The following is a 23,482-nucleotide window of genomic DNA, read 5'->3' on the forward strand; positions in this document are numbered from 1 at the left end:
TGCAATCTCCCTGAAGGCAGGGACCGCCACTTGCCACAACTTGTAAATCAGGTTTAGATTGGATTTTTTGTCAAGACTACTCGTAGGTGGTAGTGTGCGTAGTATCTGGTTTGTGATTATTGATGGTCTATGCCTACGCTAATTAATTTTTCTGGGGTTGGAAAGTGGTGACAGTTTGTATCAGTCTGTCTTTCTTATCAACTGGCATACTTCCATGAAGATAAACATTTTCCAGTTGAGATATAAAATGCTTCATAATTTATCCTGATATAAAATACATATGAGTTTATACTGTTAGCTGTAGTTCAAGTTCAGGAATCGGGTATTTACTTGACCTTACTCACCTTACATCTCTATCTCCTTTCTCCCACATTGAAGATCCTGGTTCTCAGTGACATAAACACAATTTATTTTTGTACCCACAATATAAGTATAATAATACCAGAAAAAAAAAATACCAATAGTTTCTAGTACCACCAACAATATGATTACTGAAAATAGTATATGATTTTCTGTTCTAATCTAAGAGATATCTGTCTTAGATGTATAATCAAATTAGTGTGTTTTACAAATGGTACTTCTTGAAATAGTTATTCTCTAATAGAGTACATTTGTATTCTGTGTGTTCTCTATGCATCTCTTTTGCACAGTTAGGTTCATTTACTTCACTTTGATTTTTAGGATAGCTTTTTAAGTTTTTGCTGCTAATATATAATTATATAAAATACGGTTCCAAAGTCAAATCTATTTTTTAAAAAGGTTTATTTAAAGGAGTTTAACCTTTGTTCTTGCTGTAAATTCTATTCCCTCCCTATAGGTAACTTTTTTTCAATAAGTTTTCATAGTTTTTTGGTTTGTCTTTTTATTCACTTGAATTTTTTAAGATATAAAACATACTCACAGAGTTACCAATAAGCCACTCTTTCCCCCCTAAATATGTGTCCAAGTCTTGCATAAGATGAGGCGCATTATACGTGAGCAGCTCATTGAACATCTGCTCCTAGGAGAAGGAGAAAATATCACTTTAAGAATAATGAGAAGAAAAGTAACATGATCTGAGGAGGAAGTAGATTTCTCCATCTTTATTCTCCCACATGAATTCAAGAAGAAAGAGAAGTAGCTAGATTTTTTATTCAATTTTATGACATGGAGATTTAGGTCTGATTCTCTATAGATGTCAGTCATCTCTTTATTGCTCATGGATAAAAAAATAAATAGTTTTGTGTCACCAGTTCTTACAGTTTCTTTGTGTATAATGACTAAATACCCACAAAATTTTTCTAACATTTTTTTTACATTTATTTTTCTTACATTTATTAAAGCAAAATGATTCTATCTTTTTAGATTTCAAAAATTTCCCTCTTTCTTAACCTAGCTTTTTTAAAGCTAAATAATGTAACTGAAGGTAAAGAAACTTATTTTATTTCGTAAGGCTAGACTCTACTAGTTTGGCAGTTCTTCATTTCACTATTGCGTTTATAATGAATCATGATCTTGGGCCTTTATGTATTTTCTCATTGGACTACCATTGTGCCTTATTATCAGATTTGTCTATCTTGAATATCATCTATAAAATGCATCATCCAGTTATCCCTTCTTGATATATAAACTAATATTATTTAAAAATTAACACTCTTAGGGAAATATATATAAAACATCCATTTTTTAAATTGTCATTATTTTTCTACTTGAAGATCTGAAGACCAAATAATTTACTCAAGGCCTCTTTTTTTGATAAGAGATGTTTGTTTATATATAAGAATTCTGCCTGTTTGAGTCTTGGTTATGAAATAGAAGCCAAACTCAAAAATATAAAATGTATATATAATTTATTAATATATCTAAATGACGTATAATGAAATCCAGCCTTTATTAAGATAAGTCAGATAGTGGATACCACACCAATTTGCTGATTTACTTGCTGTTATGATTATGGCTTAGCCAGATGATATATACTACCACAACATAATGCCTTATATTTGTAAAGTACAATTTGCAAAAGCATCCTTACATACAGGTTGAGCCTCCCTAGTCCAAAAATCCAAAATGCTCCAAAATCCAAAACGTTTTGAGCATGGGCATGATGCCCAAAGGAATGCTCAGGGGAGCATCTCAGATGTCGATTCTCCAGATTCGGTATCCTCAACCAGTAAGTATAATGCAAATATTCCAAAATCTGAAGAAAACCCCAAGTCTGAGATACTTCTGGTCCCAAGAATTTCAGATAAGGGATACTCAACATGTACTTACATATGTTTGCCAGATTTAAAAACCGAAGCTTATAAAGCTTGTCATTATTTTGACTTTATGTACTTTCCCTTGTTCTATAAAGTGCTCTGTGGTCAGTATGTTCATAGTTTTAACAAAAACATTAGGTATGAGTCTTCCTGCTGCTTACACAGAATTTGTAATCCCAGTGAAGGGCAGTGAGTCGAGAACCATGTGGTGCTTGCCACAGGTCTGCTCACCTCAGTTGGCATCGGTCAGAAAGGCAATGGCCAAACTGATTGTTGGACAACTTTCCAAAAACTCCTGTGTGCACTCCTGGGAAATTCTGTTCTTCTAACATACATTTCCAGAGCTTCAGGTACACCAATGTTTGTGTATATGCAGAGTCAAAACTATTATATCTGTGCTATTGACTTCTTGAGCCCAGATTCTCTTTATAAGTTTGGTGAATTATTTCAGTCTAATGAAATATAAATTAATAAACAGTATAATTAGTATTTAAGTTTCATTTTAAAGTACAATCAACCAAAATATATTTTAAAATATATTTTTTAAAATATATTTTAAAAAATATCCAGATATATTTTAAAAAATACATTTCCTGATCCATCCTAGACAGCCACTCCTATAATAGCTTGATGGATTCAGAAATTTCTAGCCTCCCTTTTCAGAGAGTTATAAAGGAGGTTTTTTCACCCTGAGAAATTGTTGGTATGAAAGTCTAACAAACGGCTTTTAGGGAGGTTCGCATATTTCTCAAAAGCATTTTTATATATGCACTACCAAAATTATTTTGTGTTGGAACCAGGACATCAGAATGTCCTCAGGCCTTCTCATTCTTCTTCCCCATCCTGTTCTTTAGATGAGGAAATGGAAACACAGATCCATTAAATAACCAAAGTAACACTAATGATAAGTTCAAGGATTGTCATGGTGACCAATATCCAAGGACATCTTTTGTTTTTCTTTCTTTACATTGGAAATGGAATTTTTAGTGATAAATACTGTAACATTGTGTATATTTGGTAGATTTTTAAGGCACGTGTGACAAGAATATATTCACTATCCATCTTAAGTGCATCAATATTCTGCCTTTGAAATGTTCACCTGACCACAAGAGGGCAGCAATGCAGCCCACTACCAACAGTCTAAGAAATGAAATGCAGAATGTGCATTTTTCATTATATATTAGCCAAGTCCTGCTTGTTAATTAGTCTGTAGCTATCAGCAATGTTTCTGCAACGTGTTCTGCCTTTGTATGATTTAATCGTGAACTTGGATTGCTATGTCCTTTGAAATTGTTTTTTGAAATAGGTGGTACATAAGAGAGTTGTTATTCTAATACAAAGGTAGAGTGTTACTCTTATCACAGATGTTCAAAGAATATTTTCCTCTGGGAGGTGGCCTCTGTTATGGAACCTCAGCCACAGAAAGATAGAAAATAGAAAAGTAGAGAAGAGCAAACTGATCAACTGATAGACTGCACATCAGGGGGGTCTTTGGTACATGGAACAAAAATCTTTAGACACTTCTAAATTGGAGATTATCTGTTTCTACATTTATAATGATATGTAAAATGCAGATGCCATGTCTGACAAATAGTGAAAACAACACCAAAGTATATAACTATTAATTATAATAGTTAATATTTATTTAACACTTCTTACCTAGCCATAGGCACATATGCTAACATTTAATCTTGCCAACATACTTCAAAGTAGAGCCTGTTATATCCCCACTTTGCAAAGAGTTTGAACTATAAATAGGGAGTTAAGTGACAGCTAGTAAGAAGGGAATCAGGATTTAAGCCTGGCAGTTTGACTCCAGAGCCTAAATGTACTTACGTCAAAAAGTTGTATTTCTATCATCAAAGCTGAGCTTTATTTCCTGGCTAGGCCTATATATATATGTGTGTGTTTGCAGACCCTACACACCTTACATTTATATCATGGAGTCAGTCAATGTAAATACTTTTGTGTCCAGATATCTCTATTCAAATCAGAAGGTGCTAATTAAATAGTATTTACAATAAATACTAAGTAGATAGTATGTGCTTAAATATGTGCTTAAGTAAATTGATAAGACTGCCTGCCATTTGTGCTGTGGCTTTCGGCTATCGGCTTTAGCTTTAACATGTACATAAATATTCATGCACAGCTGTTTTGAACAGCTGCTTGCACCGCAGCATTATACCCAGTGGTTAAGAACCTGGGGTTCGAGTCAGTGACGATTTGAATTCCTTCTGCACCACTTCTAGCTGAACAATTTTGGGTAAGTTGTTTACACTACATGAAACTCTGTTTTCTTACCTGGAAGATGAGGATAAAAACAGTTTCATTCTAAAGGGATGCTTAAATTTGTTACTTTAAGCAATTGTATATCTAGGTGATGAGACTATGGGATCTAAATTCAGCTGTTTGGGCTCAGTTCACAGTTCTGTCAGTTGTGTGACTTTGGGCAACTCTGTAACTTCCGTCTCTCAGTATCTTCATCTGGAAAGTGAGCATGACAATGAAAAGCACTTATCTTGAAGGAGGAGAAGGAGGGCTGACTGAGATAACACAGGGAAAGAGCTGAGAGTAACACAGGCACATGGTGTGCATTTGATGAGTGTGGTTCTGATCACTTATTCAACAAGTGTGTAATGCCTACTACATAAAAGGCAACTGTGATGGCGGTGTGGGATCAGTTGAATAATACAGACATGATTCCCGCCCCCCTGATGCATCCAGCTTGAGGAGACAAGCAACAAACAAGTAAATATATTTTAAAATAGAGACTGTAATGAGTGTCCTAAAGGAAACCACTAGAAGCTGTAATAAAGATGTCTATTTAGAATTCTGCATAAAGATGAATAATTTGACAAATATATATCATTTGACTTTCATCTCTAAACCACAGTAATGAATATTTTTAAAAAGATAGATCTCACAAGGAAGTGGAAAGAGAGGAGATAAGAGCAAATAAAATCTGAAGCTAGTAAGCAGATGGGTGAATGGCACCTGCAAAAAGAAAGCCAAGAACCAATTCCATCAACAACACGAATTCCTTAAATGGCTCAGGAAATGACCGGATATGTCTAGAACTGGGGTTAAGGAGGTTTGGGAGGGCATAAAATGAGGATTGGTGGAAAACTATTAAGCGGTTTTAGCATGGGATGTTCTTCATTTTACATTGCTAGGCAGCTGTCCCTTCCCCATTCTTAGCAGATAGCCTAAGAATTTTTATAAATTTAGAAGCACAATATCAGAAATTTAGAACTCAAGGACTGATGAAGTTGAGAAATGCTTTCTAAAAGTAATGCAGAAAAGCAAAGAGATGGGAAACAGGAAAAGAGCCAACATCTGAATTATTGGAATTCTACTATAATGGAACAAAGAAAATAAAGGGGGAGGAAATCATTAAAGGGGAGGAAAAAATTAAAGGAAATTTCCTTGAACTAAAAGGACATGGGTCCCGGATTGAATGGACTCACCAAGGAAACAGCACAATGGATGAAAACAAGATCATACCAAGACTCATCATTGCAAAATTTTAGAACTCTAAGGGCATGTGTTTTATAATCTTTCAGAGTGGAAAAAAAAAAATGGGTCACATACAAAAGATCAGTAATTAAATTGGACGCAAACTTCTCAACAGCCTTTCAAATACTAATGAAAAATTACTTTCATCAGAATTCTACACCCAGCCCAACTATAAAACAGGTTTGAGAATAAAATAAAAACATCTTTAGACGAATAATGCCCCCAAAGCCTCAAACTGTTATTTCCTATGACCAGTAAGCTCTTGGAGGATTGTTCCACAAAAACAAGGAAAGAAAACAGGAGAATGAACCCAGGAAATGATTTAAAAAAAAAAAAAAACATTCAGGGTAACAATAAAGATCTCAGGATGACAACTGTGACCAAGTATCTAGGACAACCATACTGGAGTGAAGCAGTGTGACTCACAAGATAGACATATCCATACCATCTGTCATAGTCATATCTGCTGTCATCAAACCTTCATTTTAGCTTTTGGAATACTAGAGGATGTCCCCCCAAATAAACAATGGAGTAAACAAAGAAAGAAGGCAGCATCCAGAAACAGGACTCCAACTCCACAGAATGGCATCCCTGGAATGACAGCAAAGGGAATTCCAATGATGACAGCTGTGCAGAAAACCTAGAGAACTCCGCAAAGAATGGAAGCCTCCTAGACGGAGCGCTCCAAGAAATATTGGAAGTAACAGATGAACTGATATTACGTTGATCTTGTGGAAAATCGTATTGGCAGGCTATTGGATACTGTGGAAAGTCAGCAATAAAAGTAAAAAGCAAAAGAAAGCAATTACTAATTTTGAGGAAGAAAAGTGAGAAAGGAAATATTATAAAAGCATACTACAGTGCACAGTTCTGTGCGTTATTTGTGTAGCATACTAATCACAGAATATTAATTTAACCAAAAGATTTTCACATCACAATATTGGGAGCTTGGTGAAAGGGAAGCAGAGAGGATGACTATGTAAGAGAAAAATTGTTATTACAGGTTGAGATCCCTTATCCAACATGCTTGGGAACAGAATAGTCTTGAATTCCAGATTTTTTCAGATTTTGGAATATTTGCATATACATAATGAGATATCTTGGGGATGGGACCTAATCTAAATACAAAATTCACTTATGTTTTATTTGCACCTTATACACATAGACTGAAGGTAATTTTATACAGTATTTTCAATAATTTTGCACATTTGCCAAAGTTTGTGTTAAGTACTTACATGGGGAATTTTCCACTGGTGCCGTCATCTTGGTGCTTGAAACGTTTTGGAGTTTGGGGCATTTTGGATTTCAGATTTGCAGGTTAGGAATGCTTAACCTGTACTATCATAAGTCCTTAGAAATAATTTACAATTGGTCAATCAGAGGAAGTCATATTTTTTTTTTTTTTTTTGAGGCGGAGTCTCGCTCTGTCGCCCAGGCTGGAGTGCAGTGGCACTATCTCAGCTCACTGCAAGCTCCGCCTCCCGGGTTTACGCCATTCTCCTGCCTCAGCCTCCCGAGTAGCTGGGACCACAGGCGCCACCACCGCGCCCGGCTAGTTTTTTGTATTTTTTTAGTAGAGACGGGGTTTCACCGTGTTAGTCAGGATGGTCTCGATCTCCTGACCTCGTGATCCGCCCATCTCGGCCTCCCAAAGTGCTGGGATTACAGGCTTGAGCCACCGCGCCCGGCCGGAAGTCATATTTACATATCCTATAGAAATATGGAAATGTGTAAATCCTAAAGAAACTGTTAAATTTTTTAAAGGGTTGCATCTGAGGAGGAGTTAATGTGAAGGGGTATACAAGGGAATTGCTGTACTTTATTTTAAACTTTAAAAATATAATTTGATATTTTAAAACTATACATATTGTTTTGATATAAAGGAAATTTCTAAGGCACCTAACAATGTCTGACAGGTGGTATGTGATTAATACTAGGAATAGCAAATGGATCACATTACTTTCACATCTTGCTTTTTCTCTGCCCAAGGAAAACATGACATGAAATCGTCCAGTGTGTCCACAATAGCATCAACTTGACATTGTTCCATTTCTGTGTTTCCAGCCAAATCTATGGAATAGAGAGAGGCCCATCAATATGTTTATTAAAAAGTTTGTTTTTAACAGATAGTATATTCATATGGTTGAAAATTCAAAAGTGCATAAAACAATATCCAGTGAGACTAGCTTCCATCCACCACATTTTGCTCCCTTACCTACCTACCTTACCAGTAGCCACCTTAATTAGTATTCTTCCATTATTTCTTTATGAAAATGCAAGCAAATAAAAACATATATCCCACTAGATATGCTTCCTCATCCCATGTCCCCTACATATCTTTCTTTACAAGTACCCAAAGGGTGTACTTGCTCTTTTTTTTTTTTTTTCTGGCTACATGAGATTCCTTGAGGTAGATGTGCCACAATTTATCTAACTAGCCTCAACTGATTAGGTTTGTTTCCAGTCTTTTGTTAATATAAGCAACACTACAAGAAATAACCTGTACCTACATTATAATTCATTTTGTATAAAGAATTATTTTTATTTTTGCAGACAGTTTTTGTCAGGAGCATTTGTTTTCTGACTGGAGACTAAAAAATTTAAATAATAGAGGGGTTTTTTTTCTTTTGTTTGTTAATCATTATTTTTGGTAATAAATCATTGGTCTTCCTAAAAATTTTCTCAATGGTGCCAATTTAAAATGCTTCTGTGTAGAAGCCTTCTAAAATGGATTGCTTTTGTAAAACTTTATAAATTTATTAAAAATTAAGAAACTATACTGACAGTGGATGAATTGGATGTAAATTATACCTCAATAAAGGTGTTAAAATTGAAAGAAAATTCTTGAGTGATTTAGAGTTCCGCTGTAAACTATATTTTTGTGTGTGTAATATTCAAAGGTTGATTATTATTCTTTCTGACCTTGAATAGTCTTCAGAATTCTTCACTCATTTTCATCCCTACTTTGACTTACACCTCAAGGCTTCAGCTAAAACTTTGTGGAGGTGACTCCTTATTCAATATTTTTAGTCCTAAACCACAGGCTCATTTTTTTCAGCATCCTTTTGTATATATTTCTGATTACTCTTTTGGCACCTGAACATTCTTCTACAAATCCTCAAATGCAGTCATCACACCATTTCTCAAACCAGCTCTCCTTTTTTTTACCCAACAAATAATTACGGGCCTCAACTGTGACTCAGCCCCAAGTAGGGGCTGTATATAGTAGCACTGAATAGAAGAGGTAAATTCCTTGCCTGAATGGCACTTATGGTCAACTGGAAAAGGCAGACATCGAGGAGGGTATTGAAAGTTGAAAAAAGTATTTTAAACAGAAAAGAGAAGGAAACGGAAGAGAAGAGGAGGAGAAGGAGGAAGAGAAGGAGGACGTAGCAGTACATAGTGCATTGAGAATGGCAAACTCTGTCTATGCTATACCTCTCCTGGTTAAATAGACTCCTTCCACATCATAACATCTATCTACTGTCTCTAAGATGATTCTACATCCACAAATTTTTCATATTTTTCTTGGTCTCTCTTCTTTGCCATCTGGATCATTTCACTTATCTCCTAATGTGCTTCCCTGCAGTAGCCACAAATACAAAGTAACCACAATAATCTTCCCAAAATGCATAGCAGTAGTTATGCTGCTCTTCTAGATAAAAACCTACAATTGCGTAAGAAAAAGAGTCAATACTCTAGATCTTTCTAGAACTTTCTAATCAAATCCAATCCATTCTAAGCATTTCTCTAATTCTCTTCCACCTGCAAATTTGAAGTTCATTCTTCTTCTCATGCCATTTTCTCTCTACTTAGAATGTTCTAGCCCAGAGATTCTCAAAGTGAGATCCATGGACCACCTGCATCATCTGGGAAATTGTTGAGAATGCAAATTCTTGGGCCCCACCCAAGGTCTGCTGACTCAAAGTTGCACAAAGTATACTTTAATGAGCATCCAGGTGACCCTGATGCACATAAAGCTTGAAAAGCACTGCCTAGGTCCAAGTCTTTCTCTTGAAATTCTAGCTATCTTTGAGCCTAAACCTAATTTTTTTTTTTTTTTTTTTTTTTTTTTTTTTTTTTTTTGAGACGGAGTCTCGCTCTGTCGCCCAGGCTGGAGTGCAGTGGCCGGATCTCAGCTCACTGCAAGCTCCGCCTCCCGGGTTTACGCCATTCTGCTGCCTCAGCCTCCCGAGTAGCTGGGACTACAGGCGCCCGCAACCTCGCCCGGCTAGTTTTTTTGTATTTTTTAGTAGAGACGAGGTTTCACCGTGTTAGCCAGAATGGTCTCGATCTCCTGACCTCGTGATCCGCCCGTCTTGGCCTCCCAAAGCGCTGGGATTACAGGCTTGAGCCACCGCGCCCGGCCTCTTCTAAACTTTCAAAATAACTTTATTTGTTGAAACATGTTAGTGTAACACAAACCTTTGTATTTTTAAAATACACCATTTCATTCCAAAATGAGGTCTAGTGTTCATGGCCCATTTTATTTGTGAGCTAACTATGTATGTGTCTATGGCTTGGATCATAGCAGTGGCAATGGTGGTGGGGAGATAGGTTTGAGAGAATGGTGATTCTACAGATTGATTGAAAGAAAGGAGTTTTAAAAGAAGCCAAAGGTAGCCTTTGGCTCAAAAAGGGTGTGTGAATAGTATGAGGGAAGAGAGAAGCAGACAATGGAGCATAGGATGGGAGAAAGTGTGTCAGGCAAAAACAAGAACAATTTCTATTGTTGCTCTTCTAATATCATGGGTGCGGGCACTAATGCAACAATCCAGAAGCCAACTATCCCCTTCAAGCTTCCTCAGATGGCACTGAGTGGAAGCAAAGAAACTCCCTTTCTATTTTTTTCAGCATGATTAGGATGAAGGACATTACTGACTATATAATTTTAATAGTGTAAGAAATTTCAACCTCCATATGCCATATGTATTTTCTGCTAAGTAATTTTCTCTGATAACTTATAATATGCATACTAGCAAAAGTTTGGAATGAAACATACCTGTCCAATTTTTCAGCTAAACTCTAACAAAGGCTTGGAGAGCAAACAGATATAAGGCAGGAAAAGCAGGAGGCAATATAAAATAAAATTGTCTAATTGTCTAGGGAACTCATGGAAAGTTAAACTGATACAGGTGGTATATTTATACTTTTCTCTATTATTTAATTCCATTCTTATTTGTACTATAGTATGCTATGCCAAACTCATTTAATGCATATTGAATATATATCGTGTTTGTTTCAGTTATCAAAAATCTTAAGCACTTATTGTGTTTATTACATGTTTATTACATGTTACCTGTGTTTTTAGTCAAATATCTTGCTATTGCTAGGCTCTGGTGAAGGGTAAGTCCATCAACTTCCAAAATGGGGATTTTTCCAAATGGGAGAGCTTAAAATAAAATGAGCAAATAATTAACGTCATAACAAAACCAAAAGTTATATTACTTCCATTTTTACTGATAATTGTGAAAACAAAGCATGATTTTATGAAATCATGAAATTTTAAAATATTTTTAAAGGAACACTTGACAACCTGTAGTGGAATATTTACATTTTATAAGTTTTGTTTAAGTTGTTAGAAAACCTGATTTAAAGTTAGTGACAGAATTGGTTCTTAAACCCAGGTTTATAGTGATACCATATGCTATACTGTATTTTACATGCTTAATATTAAAAATAAATTCTTTTAAACGTCATTATTTTTTGTAGCCTCAATTGCAGATTATTAAAATCATAGTCTGAGGATTATGAAGATTTTGATTTACATATTGAGTTATGGTAAGAACTTAGCCATAGCCTTTTTAAAATTAATACATAATAATTGCACATACTATGGGGTACATGATACATGCACACAATGTAATGATCAAGAAACTTTTTGTTTCTTATTTAATTTCTTCATTGACCCAGTGAACATTCAGGACCATGTTGTTTAATTTCCATATATTTGTATAGTTTCCAAAGCTCTTTTTATTATTGATTTCTAGTTTTATTCCATTGTGGTCTGAGAAAATACTTGATATAATTTCAATTTTTAAAAATTTATTGAGATGTGTTTTGTGGCTTAACATATGGCCCATCCTGTGTGCTGCTAAGAAGAATGAGGATTCTGTAGCTTATGGATAAAAAAACGTATTTTTTTGAGATGGAGTCTCACTCTGTCACCGAGGCTGGAGTGCAGTGGTGCAATCTCCGCTCACTGCAACTGGGCTGGAGTCTCTCGCTCTGTCACTGAGGCTGGAGTGCAGTGGTGCGATCTCAGCTCACCACCTGCCAGGTTCAAGCGATTCTCCTGCCTCAGCCTCCTGAGTAGCTGGGACTCCAGGTGCGTGCCACCACACCCAGATAAGTTTTGTATTTTTAGTAGAGATGGGGTTTTGCTATGTTGGCCAGGCCAGTCTTGAATTCTTGACCTCAAGTGATCCACCTACCTCAGCCTCCCCAAGTACTAGGATTACAGGCGTGATCAACCACTCCCAGCCTATGGATGAAATGTTCTGTAAATGTCTGTTAGTTCCGTTTGGTCTATAGCACAGATTCAGCCCAATGTTTCTTTATTGGTTTTCTGGCTAGATTATCTGTCCGGTGCTGACAGGGGAATGTTGACATCCCCAACTCTTATTACGTTAGGATCTATCTCTAACTTTAGTTTTAACAATATTTGCTTCATATATTTGGGTGCACATATACTTAAAATTGTTATATCCTCTTGCTGAATTGACCACTTTATTATTATATAATGACTTTGTATTTTTTTCCTTTTTTAATTAAAGTCTATTTTGTCTGCTATAAATATTGCTACTCCTGCATGCTTTTGGTTTCTGTTTGTATGGAATTTTTTTTCCCATTCCTTCATTTTTAGTCTATGTGTGTCTTTTTCAGGTGAAAGGAGTTAATTGTAGGCAGCTCAGCCACTTTGTATCCTTTTAACCGGGGAATTTAAATCATTTATATTCATTGATAGATGAGGGCTTACTCCTGTCATTTTGTGAAACGTTTTCTGATTGTTTTGTATACTTTTTTCTTTATTCCTCTCATTATTTATGTTTGTGATTTAGTGGTTATCTATAGTAATAACTTTTGATTTATTTCTCTTTCTCATTCATGTATCTACCAGTTAGTTTTATACTTTCATGTATTTTCATGCTGGTAGATATCATCCTTTCACTTCCAGATGTAGGGCTTCCTTAAGCATTTCTTGTAGGGCCAGTCTATTGGTGATACATTTCCTCAGAAAGACTATTTCTCCTTCTTTTTTTTTTTTTTTTATTATACTTTAAGTTCTAGGGTATAGGTTAGGTGCACAATGTGCAGGTTTGTTACATATGTATACAAGTGCCATGTTGGTGTGCTGCACCCATCAACTCGTCATTTACATTAGGTATTTCTCCTAATGCTATCCCTCCCGCCTCACTCCACCCCAAGACAGGCCCTGGTGTGTGATGTTCCCCATCCTTTGTCCACGTGCTCTCATTGTTCAGTTCCCACCTATGAGTGAGAACATGCGGTGTTTGGTTTTCTGTCCTTGCAATAGCTTGCTCAGAATGATGGTTTCCATCTTCACCCATGTCCCTACAAAGGACACAAACTCATCCTTTTTTATGGCTGCATAGTATTCTATGGTGTATCTGTGCCACATTTTATTAATCCAGTCTATCATTGGTGGACATTTGGGTTGGTTCCAAGTCTTTGCTATTGTGAATAGTGCCGCAGTAAACACAGGTGTGCATGTGTCTTTATAGTAGCATAATTTATAATCCTTTGGGTATATACCCAGTAATGGGATGGCTGAGTCAAACAGTATTTCTAGTTCTAGATCCTTGAGGAATCATCACACTCTCTTCCACAATAGTTGAATTAGTTTACAGTCCCACCAACAGTGTAAAAGCGTTCCTATTTCTCCACATCCTCTCCAGCCTGATCTGTTGTTTCCTGACTGTTTAATGATCACCATTCCTCTCCAGCACCTGTTGTTTCCTGACTTTTTAATGATTGCCATTCTAACTGGTATGAGATTGTATCTCATTGTGGTTTGGATTTGCATTTCTCTGATGACCAGTGATCATGAGCATTTTTACATGTGTCTGTTGGCTGCATAAATGTCTTCTTTTGAGAAGTGTCTGTTCATATCCTTTGCCCACTTTTTGATGGGTTGTTTGATTTCTTCTTGTAAATTTGTTTAAGTTCTTTGTAGATTCTAGATATTAGCCCTTTGCCAGATGGGTAGATTGCAAAACTTTTCTCCCATTCTGTAGGTTGCCTTTTCACTCTGATGGTAGTTTCTTTTGCTGTGCAGAAGCTCTTTAGTTTACTTAGATCCAAGTTGTCAATTTTGGCTTTTGTTGCCATTGCTTTTGTTGTTTTAGTCATGAAGTCCTTGCTCATGCCTATGTCCTGTATGGTATTGCCTAGGTTTTCTTTTAGGGTTTTTACGGTTTTCGATCTAACATTTAAGTCTTTAATCCATTTTGATTCAATTTTTGTATAAGGTGTCAGGAAGGGATCCAGTTTCAGCTTCTACATATGGTTAGCCAGTTTTCCCAGCACCATTTATTAAATAGGGAATCCTTGTCCTATTGCTTGTTTTTGTCAGGTTTGTCAAAGATCAGATGGTGGTAGATGTGTGGTGTTATTACTGAGGGCTCTGTTCTGTTCTGTTGGTCTATCTCTCAGTTTTGGTACCAGTACCATGCTGTTTTGGTTACTGTAGCCTTGTAGTATAGTATGAAGTCAAGTAGCATTTTGTTCTTTTGGCTTAGGATTGTCTTGGCAATGCGGGCTCTTTTTTTGGTTCCATATGAACTTTAAAGTAGTTTTTTCCAATTCTGTGAAGAAAGTCATTGGTAGCTTGATGGGGATGGCACTGAATCTATAAATTACCATGGGCAGTAGGGCCATTTTCATGATACTGATTCTTTCTATCCATGAGCATGGAATGTTCTTCCATTTGTTTGTGTCCTCTTTTATTTCATTGAGCAGTGGTTTGTAGTTCTCTTTGAAGAGGTCCTTCACATCTCTTGTAAGTTGGATTCCTAGGTATTTTATTCTCTTTGTAGTAATTGTAAATGGGAGTTCACTCATGATTTGGCTGTTTGTCTATTACTGGTGTATAGGAATGCTTGTGGTTTTTGCACATTGATTTTGTATCCTGAGATTTGCTGAAGTTGCTTATCAGCTTCAGGAGATTTTGGACCGAGACGATGGGGTTCTCTAAATATACAATCATGTCATCTGCAAACAGGGACAATTTAACTTCCTCTTTTCCTAATTGAATACCCTTTATTTCTTTCTCTTGCCTGATTGCCCTGGCAAGAACTTCCAACACTATGTTGAATAGGAGTGGTGAGAGAGGGCATCCCTGTCTCATGCCAGTTTTCAAAGGGAATGCTTCCAGTTTTTGCCCATTCAGTATGATATTGGTTGTGGGCTTGTCATAAATAGCTCTTAGTATTTTTGAGATATGTTCCATCAATACCTAGTTTATTGAGAGTTTTTAGCATAAAGGGCTGTTGAATTTTGTCGAAGCCCTTTTCTGCATATATGAGATAATCATGTGGTTTTTGCCTTTGGTTCTGTTTATGTGATGGATTACGTTTATTGATTCACATATGTTGAACCAGCCTTGCATCCCAGGGATGAAGCCCACTTGGTCTTGGTGGATAAGCTTTTTGATGTGCTGCTGGATTCGATTTGCAAGTATTTTATTGAGGACTTTCACATCCATGTTCATCAGGGCTATTGGTCTAAAATTCTCTTTTTTTGTTGTGTCTCTGCCAGGCTTTGGCATCAGGATGATACTGGTCTCACAAAATGAGTTAGGGAGGATTCCCTCTTTTTCTATTGATTGGAATAGTTTTGGGAAGGAATGGTACCAGCTCTTCTTTGTATCTCTGATAGAATTCGGCTATGAATCTGTCTGGTCCTGGACTTTTTTGGTTGGTAGGCTATTAATTACTGCCTCAATTTCAGAGCCTGTTACTGGTCTATTCAGGGATTCAACTTCTTCCTGGTTTAGTCTTGGGAGGGTGTATTGTCCAGGAATGTATCCATTTCTTCTAGATGTTCTAGTTTATTTGTGTAGAGGTGTTTATAGTATTCTCTGGTGTTAATCTGTATGTCGGTGGGATTGGTAGTGATATCCCCTTTATCACTTTTTATTGAGTCTATTTGATTCTTCTCTCTTTTCTTCTTTATTAGTCTTGCTAGTGGTCTATCAATTTTGTTGATCTTTTCAAAAAACCAGCTCCTGGATTCATTGATTTTTTTGAAGGTTTTTTTTTATTTCTCTATCTCCTTCAGTTCTAACTATTTCTTGCCTTCTGCTAGCTTTTGAATTTGTTTGCTCTTGCTTCTCCAGTTATTTTAATTGTGATGTTAAGGTGTTGATTTTAGATCTTTCCCGCTTTCTCTCTTTCATTTAGTGCTATAAATTTCCCTCTACACACTGCTTTAAATGTGTCCCAGAGATCCTGGTATGTTGTGTCTTTGTTCTCATTGGTTTCGAATAACATCTTTATTTCTGCCTTCATTTCGTTATTTAGCCAGTAGTCATTCAGGAGCACGTTGTTCAGTTTCCATGTAGTTGTGCGGTTTTTGAGTGAGTTTCTTAATCCTGAGTTCTAATTTGATTGCACTGTGGTCTGAGAGACAGTTTGTTGTGATTTCTGTTCTTTTACATTTTCTGAGGAGTGCTTTACTTCCAACTATGTGGTCAATTTTGGAGTAAGTGCAATGTGGTGCTGAGAAGAATGTATATTCTGTTGAATTGGCGTGGAGAGTTCTGTAGATGTCTATTAGGTCCACTTGGTGCAAAGCTGAGTTCAAGTTCTGGATATCCTTGTTAGCCTTCTGTCTCATCGACCTGTCTAATACTGACAGTGGGTTGTTAAAGTCTCCCATTATTGTTGTGTGGGGGTCTAAGTCTCTTTGTAGGTTCTAAGGACTTGCTTTATGAATCTGGGTGCTCCTGTATTGTGTGCATTTATATTTAGGATAGTTACCTCTTCTTGTAGAGTTGATCCCTTTACCATTATGTTATTTCCTTCTTTGTATCTTTTGATCTTTGTTGGTTTAAAGTCTGTTTTATCAGAGACTAGAACACAACACCCCTGATTTTTTTTTTAATTTCCATTTGCTTGGTAGTTCTTCCTCTATCCCTTTATTTTGAGCCTACATGTGTCTCTGCATGTGAGATGCATCTCCGGAATACAGCACACTGATGGGTCCTAACACTTTATCCAATTTGCCAGTCTGTGTCTTTTATTTGGGGCATTTATCCCATTTACATTTAAAGTTAATATTGTTATATGTGAATTTGATCCTGTTATTATGATGTTAACTGGTTATTTTGCCCATTAGTTGATGCAGTTTCTTCCTAGCATCAATGGTCTTTACAATTTGGCATGTTTTTGCAGTGGCTGGTACCGGTTGATCCTTTCTGTGTTTAGTGCTTCCTTCAGGAGCTCCTGTAAGGCAGACCTGGTGGTGATAAAGTCTCTCAGCATTTACTTGTCTGTAAAGGATTTTATTTCTCCTACACTTATGAAGTTTAGTTTTGCTGGATATGAAATTCTGAGTTGAAAATTCTTTAAGAATGTTGAATATTGGCTCCCACTCTCTTCTGGCTTGTAGAGTTTCTGCCGAGAGATCTGCAGTTAGTCTGATGGGCTTCCCTTTGTGGGTAACCCAACCTTTCCCTCTGACTGCCCTTAACATTTTTTCCTTCATTTCAACCTTTGTGAATCTGACAATTATGTGTCTTGGGGTTGCTATTCTTGAGGAGTATCTTTGTAGTATTCTCTGTATTTCCTGAATTTGAATGTTGGCCTGTCTTGCTAGGTTGAGGAAGTTCTCCTGGATAATATCCTGAAGAGTGTTTTCCACCTTGGTTCCATTCTCCCTGTCACTTTCAGGTACACCAATCAAACGTAGATTTGGTCTTTTCACACAGTCCCATATTTCTTGGAGGCTTTGTTCATTTCTTTTTACTCTTTTTTCTCTAAATTTCTCTTCTCACTTCATTTTATTAATTTGATCTTCAATCACTGATAACCTTTCTTCCACTTTATCAAACTGGCTACTGAAGCTTGTGCATGTGTCACATAGTTCCCATGCCATAGTTTTCAGTTCCATCAGGTCATTTAATGTCTTCTCTACACTGTTTATTCTAGTTAGCCATTTTTCTAATCTTTTTTCAAGGTTTTTAGCTTCCTTGCTATGGGTTCGAACATCCTCCTTTAGCTCAGAGAAGTTTGTTATTACCAACCTTCTGAAGCCTACTTCTGTCAACTCGTCAAAAGTCATTCTCCATCGAGCTTTGTTCTGTTGCTGGCAAATAGCTGGAATCCTTTGGAGGAGAAGAGGCTCTCTGGTTTTTAGAATTTTCAGCCTTTTTGCTCTGGTTTCTCCCCATCTTTTGGTTTTATCTACCTTTGGTCTTTGATGATGGTGACCTACAGATGGGGTTTTGGTGTGGATGTCCTTTGTGTTGATGTTAATGCTCTTCCTTTTTGTTGATGTTAATGCTCTTCCTTTCTGTTTGTTAGTTTTCCTTCTAACAGTCAGGACCCTCAGCTGCAGGTCTGTTGGGGTTTCCTGGAGGTCCACTCCAGATCCTGTCTGCCTGGGTATCACCACTGGAGGCTGCAGAACAGCAAACATTGCAGAACGGCCAATATTGCTGCCTGATCCTTCCTCTGGAGGCTTCATCTCAGAGGGGCACCAGCCTGTGTGAGGTGTCAGTCGGCCCCTACTGGGAGGTGTCTCCCAGTTAGGCTACACAGGGGTCAGGGACCCACTTGAGAAGGCAGTCTGTCCATTCTCAGAGCTCAAACACCATGCTGGGAGAACCACTGCTCTCCAGAGGTGTCACACAGGGATGTTTAAGTCTGCAGAAGTTTCTGCTGCCTTTTGTTCAGTTATGCACTGCCTCCAGAGGTAGAGTCTACACAGGCAGGCAGGCCTCACTGAGCTGCAGTGGGCTCCACCCAGTTTGAGCTTCCTGGCCACTTTGTTTACCTACTCAAGCCTCAGCAATGGCAGACGCCCCTCCCCTAGCCAGGCTGCCACCTCACAGTTTGATCTTGGACTGCTGTGCTAGCAATGAGCAAGGCTCCGTGGGCATGGGACCTGCTGAGCCAGGCACGGGATATAATCTCCTGGTGGGCCGTTTGCTAAGACCATTGGAAAAGCACAGTATTTGGGTGGCAGTGTCCCGATTTTCCAGATACAGTCTGTCATGGCTTCCCTTGGCTAGGAAAGGAAAATCCCCTGACCCCATGCACTTCCTGGGTGAGGCACTGCCCTGCCCTACTTTGGCTCACCCTCCATGGGCTGCACCTACTGTCCAACCAGTCCCAATTAGATGAACCAGGTACCTCAGTTGGAAATGCAGAAATCACCTGTCTTCTGTGTCAGTCACGCTGGGAGCTGCAGACTGGAACTGTTCCCCTTTGGCCATCGTGGCACAGATCTCTCCTTCATTTTTGAAGGACAACTTTGCTGGTCATAGTATTCTTGGTACGCAGGTTTTATTTATTTATTTATTTATTCTTTCAGCACTTTGAACATATCATTCCATTCTCTCCTAGTCTCTAAGATTTCTGCTGAGAAATCTACTGTTAGTCTGATGGGGATTCCTTTTCATATGACTTGATACTTTTCTCTTGCTATTTTTGGAATTCTCTTTGTCCTTGGGTTTTGACAGTTTGTCTTTCATGTTTAATGACTTTAATGTTGAATCTTACCCAAGCTTCATGTATCTGGATGTCTAAATCTCTTGCTAGACTTGGGAAGTTTTAACTATCATTTGGTTAATTGGTTTTCTATGTCTTCGTCCATCTCTTCTCCTTCTGGAATTCCCCAAATCCCAAAATTCAAACATTTGGTTGCTTTATGGTGTCCCAAATGATGTAATGCAGGCTTTCTTCCATTTTTTTTTTTCTTGAGTATGACTGGGTTATTTCAAAAGACCTGTCTTCAAGTTCAGAATTTCTTCTGCTTGATCTAGTCTACTGTTGATGCTCTAGTTGTATTTTTTTTTTTATTTCATTCATTGAATTCTTTAGCTCCAGAATTCTATTTGGATATTTCTTATAGTATCTATCTGTTTTTTTAAATTTCTCAATCAGATCATTGTCTTCCTGATTTCTTTGTATTATCCTTATTCTTTTGTATCTCACTGAGTTTCTTTAATACCATTATTATCAATTCTTTTTTTAGGCATTTTATGTATTTCCTTTTTTATGGAATTGGTTACTGGAGAATTATTGTGTTCCTTTGGAGATGTCTTGTTTCCTTCCTTTTTCATATTTCTTGTGTCTTTATGTTGATTTCTGTGCATCTGGTATGATAGTCGCTCCTTTCAATTTTATGGATTGATTTTTATAGGGAAACCTTTTTCCTATAGATGTATCTATAGTGCTGGTTGAGTAGGGTACTTTAGCTTTGATTCTGAGTGGGTGCAATAATGTAGTCTTCATATGATTTCTTCAGCTATAGTCAGCGTCAGTGGTGCCTGTGAGTTTCTCAGTGGCTTAGGCTGTAGTTATTAGTGGAGGCTGTGGTGAGGGTTTGCTAGTGAGGGGGATGCCAAGTGGACTGGTCCTTAGGCACCAGTGGCTACAGTGGGCTGGGTGTGTGGATTCCTAGGCCCCTGAATGGGATGCACTGGTACCAGCAGTGCTGGGCAAGGCAGATCCAGCCCCCTAGACAATGCATGTGAGTCCCAGTGATAGTGGCAAGCAGAACAGGCCTGACCTCAGGCTCCCGGATAATGTGCAGAAGCACTGGTGGTGGCTGGTGGAGAAAGTTGATCCTCAGGCCACTGGACAATGCATTCAGAAATTGGCAGCAGCAGTGACAGACAGGATGGGCCTGTCCTCAAGTCTCCTGATAGTGCATGTTTGTGCCAGTGGCAGCAGGCAGGGCACATTGTTCCCCAGACCCCTGGATAATGTGCTTGGGTGCCAGTGGCAGTGGTCGTGGGAGGGGTGGGCTGGTCCTCAGGCCCCCAGATGGTGTATGTAAGTGCTAGTGGTGATGGATGGGGCAGTACTATCCTCAGATCCTGCAATGGCATATCGGTGAGCTGGTCCCAGGCTTCATAAAGGCACATGTGGGTACATTGTGGCCCTGATGTTAGAGAAGGCATGTTTGCTGTCTGTGGCAACAGCCCCAGGCAGGCAGCTCTCAGACTCTGGAGAGTGCATGCTTTAGCTTCCTATGTTACAGCAGCAGCCTCTCTGATATGCAACACTGTCCATTCCCCCAGGTTTAGGACACCAAATGGGCTAAAGTGCTGGGGACCCAGCCACAACACTGAGTGAAGCCAGCATTGCAATGCTGCAGCCCTCTGGGTGGTTGTAGGGGGATGTCAGCATGGCTCCAAGGATGGGGAGATGCAGGGGCTTTTGGGTTCCAGGGCAAAAATATAGTCTGGTGGGGACTGGGTTCTCCAAGTGGCACCATGCTGCAGTTACTTAGGTCTCAGGGGGTGTGTAGGACACAGCACAAACTTTCTCTCTGGAACAATATTCTCACACGGACTCCAGGCACTCCCTACCCTAGTCTCAGGGCCCAAAAGGCCCAAGGGGGCTCTCCCATGACTAGAATTGCAGGAGTCTGTGGAGTAAATGTGGACCACTGGGGATATCTCTCTTACTTTTTCCCAACAATGGGGAGCCCCTCCTGGCTTCGAGCTGATTCCAGCCAAGTCAGCAGCTTCGCTTCCTTTTCTTTCTGTGCCTCAGAAGTTTCCCATCACTTCCCAGCTGAATTCCAGTCTTCTCTCTTAGATGCTCTATTAGATGTGTGGTTATTTATTTGCTATTTTGATCCTTCTTTGAGGAGGTGAGTGTCAGGTACCTCTAGTCATTAATTTTGAAGCCCCGCTTCATTTTGATGACGGCCTATTTGAAATGTATATCAAGGCAGCAAGCATTTTTGCACAAATATCAGACAGACTGATAGCAGATACCATATTAATATTTTATCTGTAAATCCTACTGTTTTCTTATCTAAACCTATTATATTTTTGTCACAAAGTAATATACATTTATTACAGAAAAATTATAAACTGATAAAAATAATTCAGTCACATAGTTTTAACCATTTTAATATTTTAATTGATTTCCCATATATATTTTAAAACAAATTATAATGCATATAATCTTTTGTAAATCATTTTTCATTTCATAATGTCTTTTAAACATCTTTCTAAATCAATGAAACATCATTTTTTTAATGTCTACATAATACTTTGCTATGCGTATTGATCACAAGTTTCCTAACCAGTGCCTTAGTTTCAGACATAAAATTATTTTTAAAGAGAGAAAATAATAAAGTGCAATCACACTCGGATGACCTTCACACAACTATTAAACTGTGTGTATCTCCTTCGAGTATCTTTCATATGCACACCTAAATAAGTATAAGAGAATCATACTTCACATGTGGAATAAAAATACCTCTAAGTACTTACCTTCAAGTATTGAGTGTGCCAACTACTATTTTTGGTGCCTGAGATACTTCAGTGAGCAAAACAAAGTCTCAAATGAAATTGAAGTGAGTTGGAATGTCTTATTTGAAGCAAAATATGTGAACAAGAGGGAATCAAAATGCCTAATCTTTTTTGGCAGGGAGGGTTTTTTTTGTGCTAGGCATTGTACTAAATATTCAGCATGCCCATTAGGTCTTCTTTCACTTACAACAACCCTATGAAGTAGGTGATAACTATCTCATTTTATAAATGAGGGGATGAAGTTAAGAGGTTATATAAATTGCCCCGGTCACACACCTGGTAAAAGTAGGCTTCACACTGAGGTCACTTGGAACCCTTGCTCAGCTGTTTTCTTAGTTCTATGAGCCATGTTTTGAGAAAGATATTAAAAATCAGAGCAAGCTCAGAGAATAGTCTCCAAGTTAGTGAGAGGTTTGAAAATCTTATTTTTTTGAGGATTGGTTGAAGAACCTTGGCACTCTTCACCTGGAGGATATAAAACTAGCTAAGTGGAACAAAACCACCTCAAATAGGACAGAACTATCAAATAGAAGAAAAATTTGACTTATTCTGACTACCTCTAAAATGTGAAACTAGAATCAAAGGGTAGTAGAATAAAGGGCAGATGAGGAATAGTTTTGTTTGCTTTAGAGCAATTGACAATGGAATGTGTTTTCTTGTGAGATAGTGAGCTTTTAGCTACTGGAAGTGTTCAAGCCAACCTTGGGATAACTGCCCACAACTGGAACATTGGGCTGCATCTAACAGGAAGTCGTTTAAGAAGACAAATGCTAAGTCCTTCATTTGATTCCAGAAAAAAAAATAATAATCCCAGTGTTGTTGGAGGTGTCAATAGGAGTATTCTAAAGCTTAAAAACCATTAAGGAATTTTGTTACACTAAATATGAGGCCTCAATGTGATGTGGCTGGCAAAGTAACTACTGTGATCTTGGCAGAATGTCTTACAATGATGTCTAGTGTTGTGACAGGGATGATGGTCCCATTTTGCTCTGTGCTGTTCTTGTACCTTAAACACTATGTTCTCCAGAGGTATCACACATTAAATGGCAGATGTACAGTAACAGGAACTTGTTTGGAGGACACCTACTTACGTGGTGAAGAAATGCAAATCAGGGAATATAAATGAGCACTCAAGGAAGAAAAGAAAATTGTCCTTTGGACATGGATGTGATTGTAGATCTCAGATAGTCCAGAGAAAATGGCATCT

The 23,482-nt window shown here is 37.9% G+C and overlaps 1 protein-coding gene across 2 annotated transcripts in view; it reads right to left on the minus strand.

Annotated features, from left to right (window-relative positions):
* Window positions 1-23,482, minus strand: part of HPGDS (hematopoietic prostaglandin D synthase) — a 46,204-nt gene that overhangs the window by 4,711 nt on the left and 18,011 nt on the right. For both annotated transcript variants that reach the window (XM_015450656.4, XM_015450655.4), the window contains 3 exons: window positions 11,053-11,145; window positions 7,714-7,823; window positions 902-1,000 (listed from right to left, as the gene is read on the minus strand). In XM_015450656.4, the coding sequence (XP_015306142.1) occupies window positions 902-1,000; window positions 7,714-7,823; window positions 11,053-11,145 (302 nt within the window). The remainder of the gene's footprint in view (window positions 1-901; window positions 1,001-7,713; window positions 7,824-11,052; window positions 11,146-23,482) is intronic.

Source organism: Macaca fascicularis, chromosome 5 (assembly GCF_037993035.2).
Source record: "Macaca fascicularis isolate 582-1 chromosome 5, T2T-MFA8v1.1".
Classification (NCBI taxonomy): Eukaryota; Metazoa; Chordata; class Mammalia; order Primates; family Cercopithecidae; genus Macaca; species Macaca fascicularis.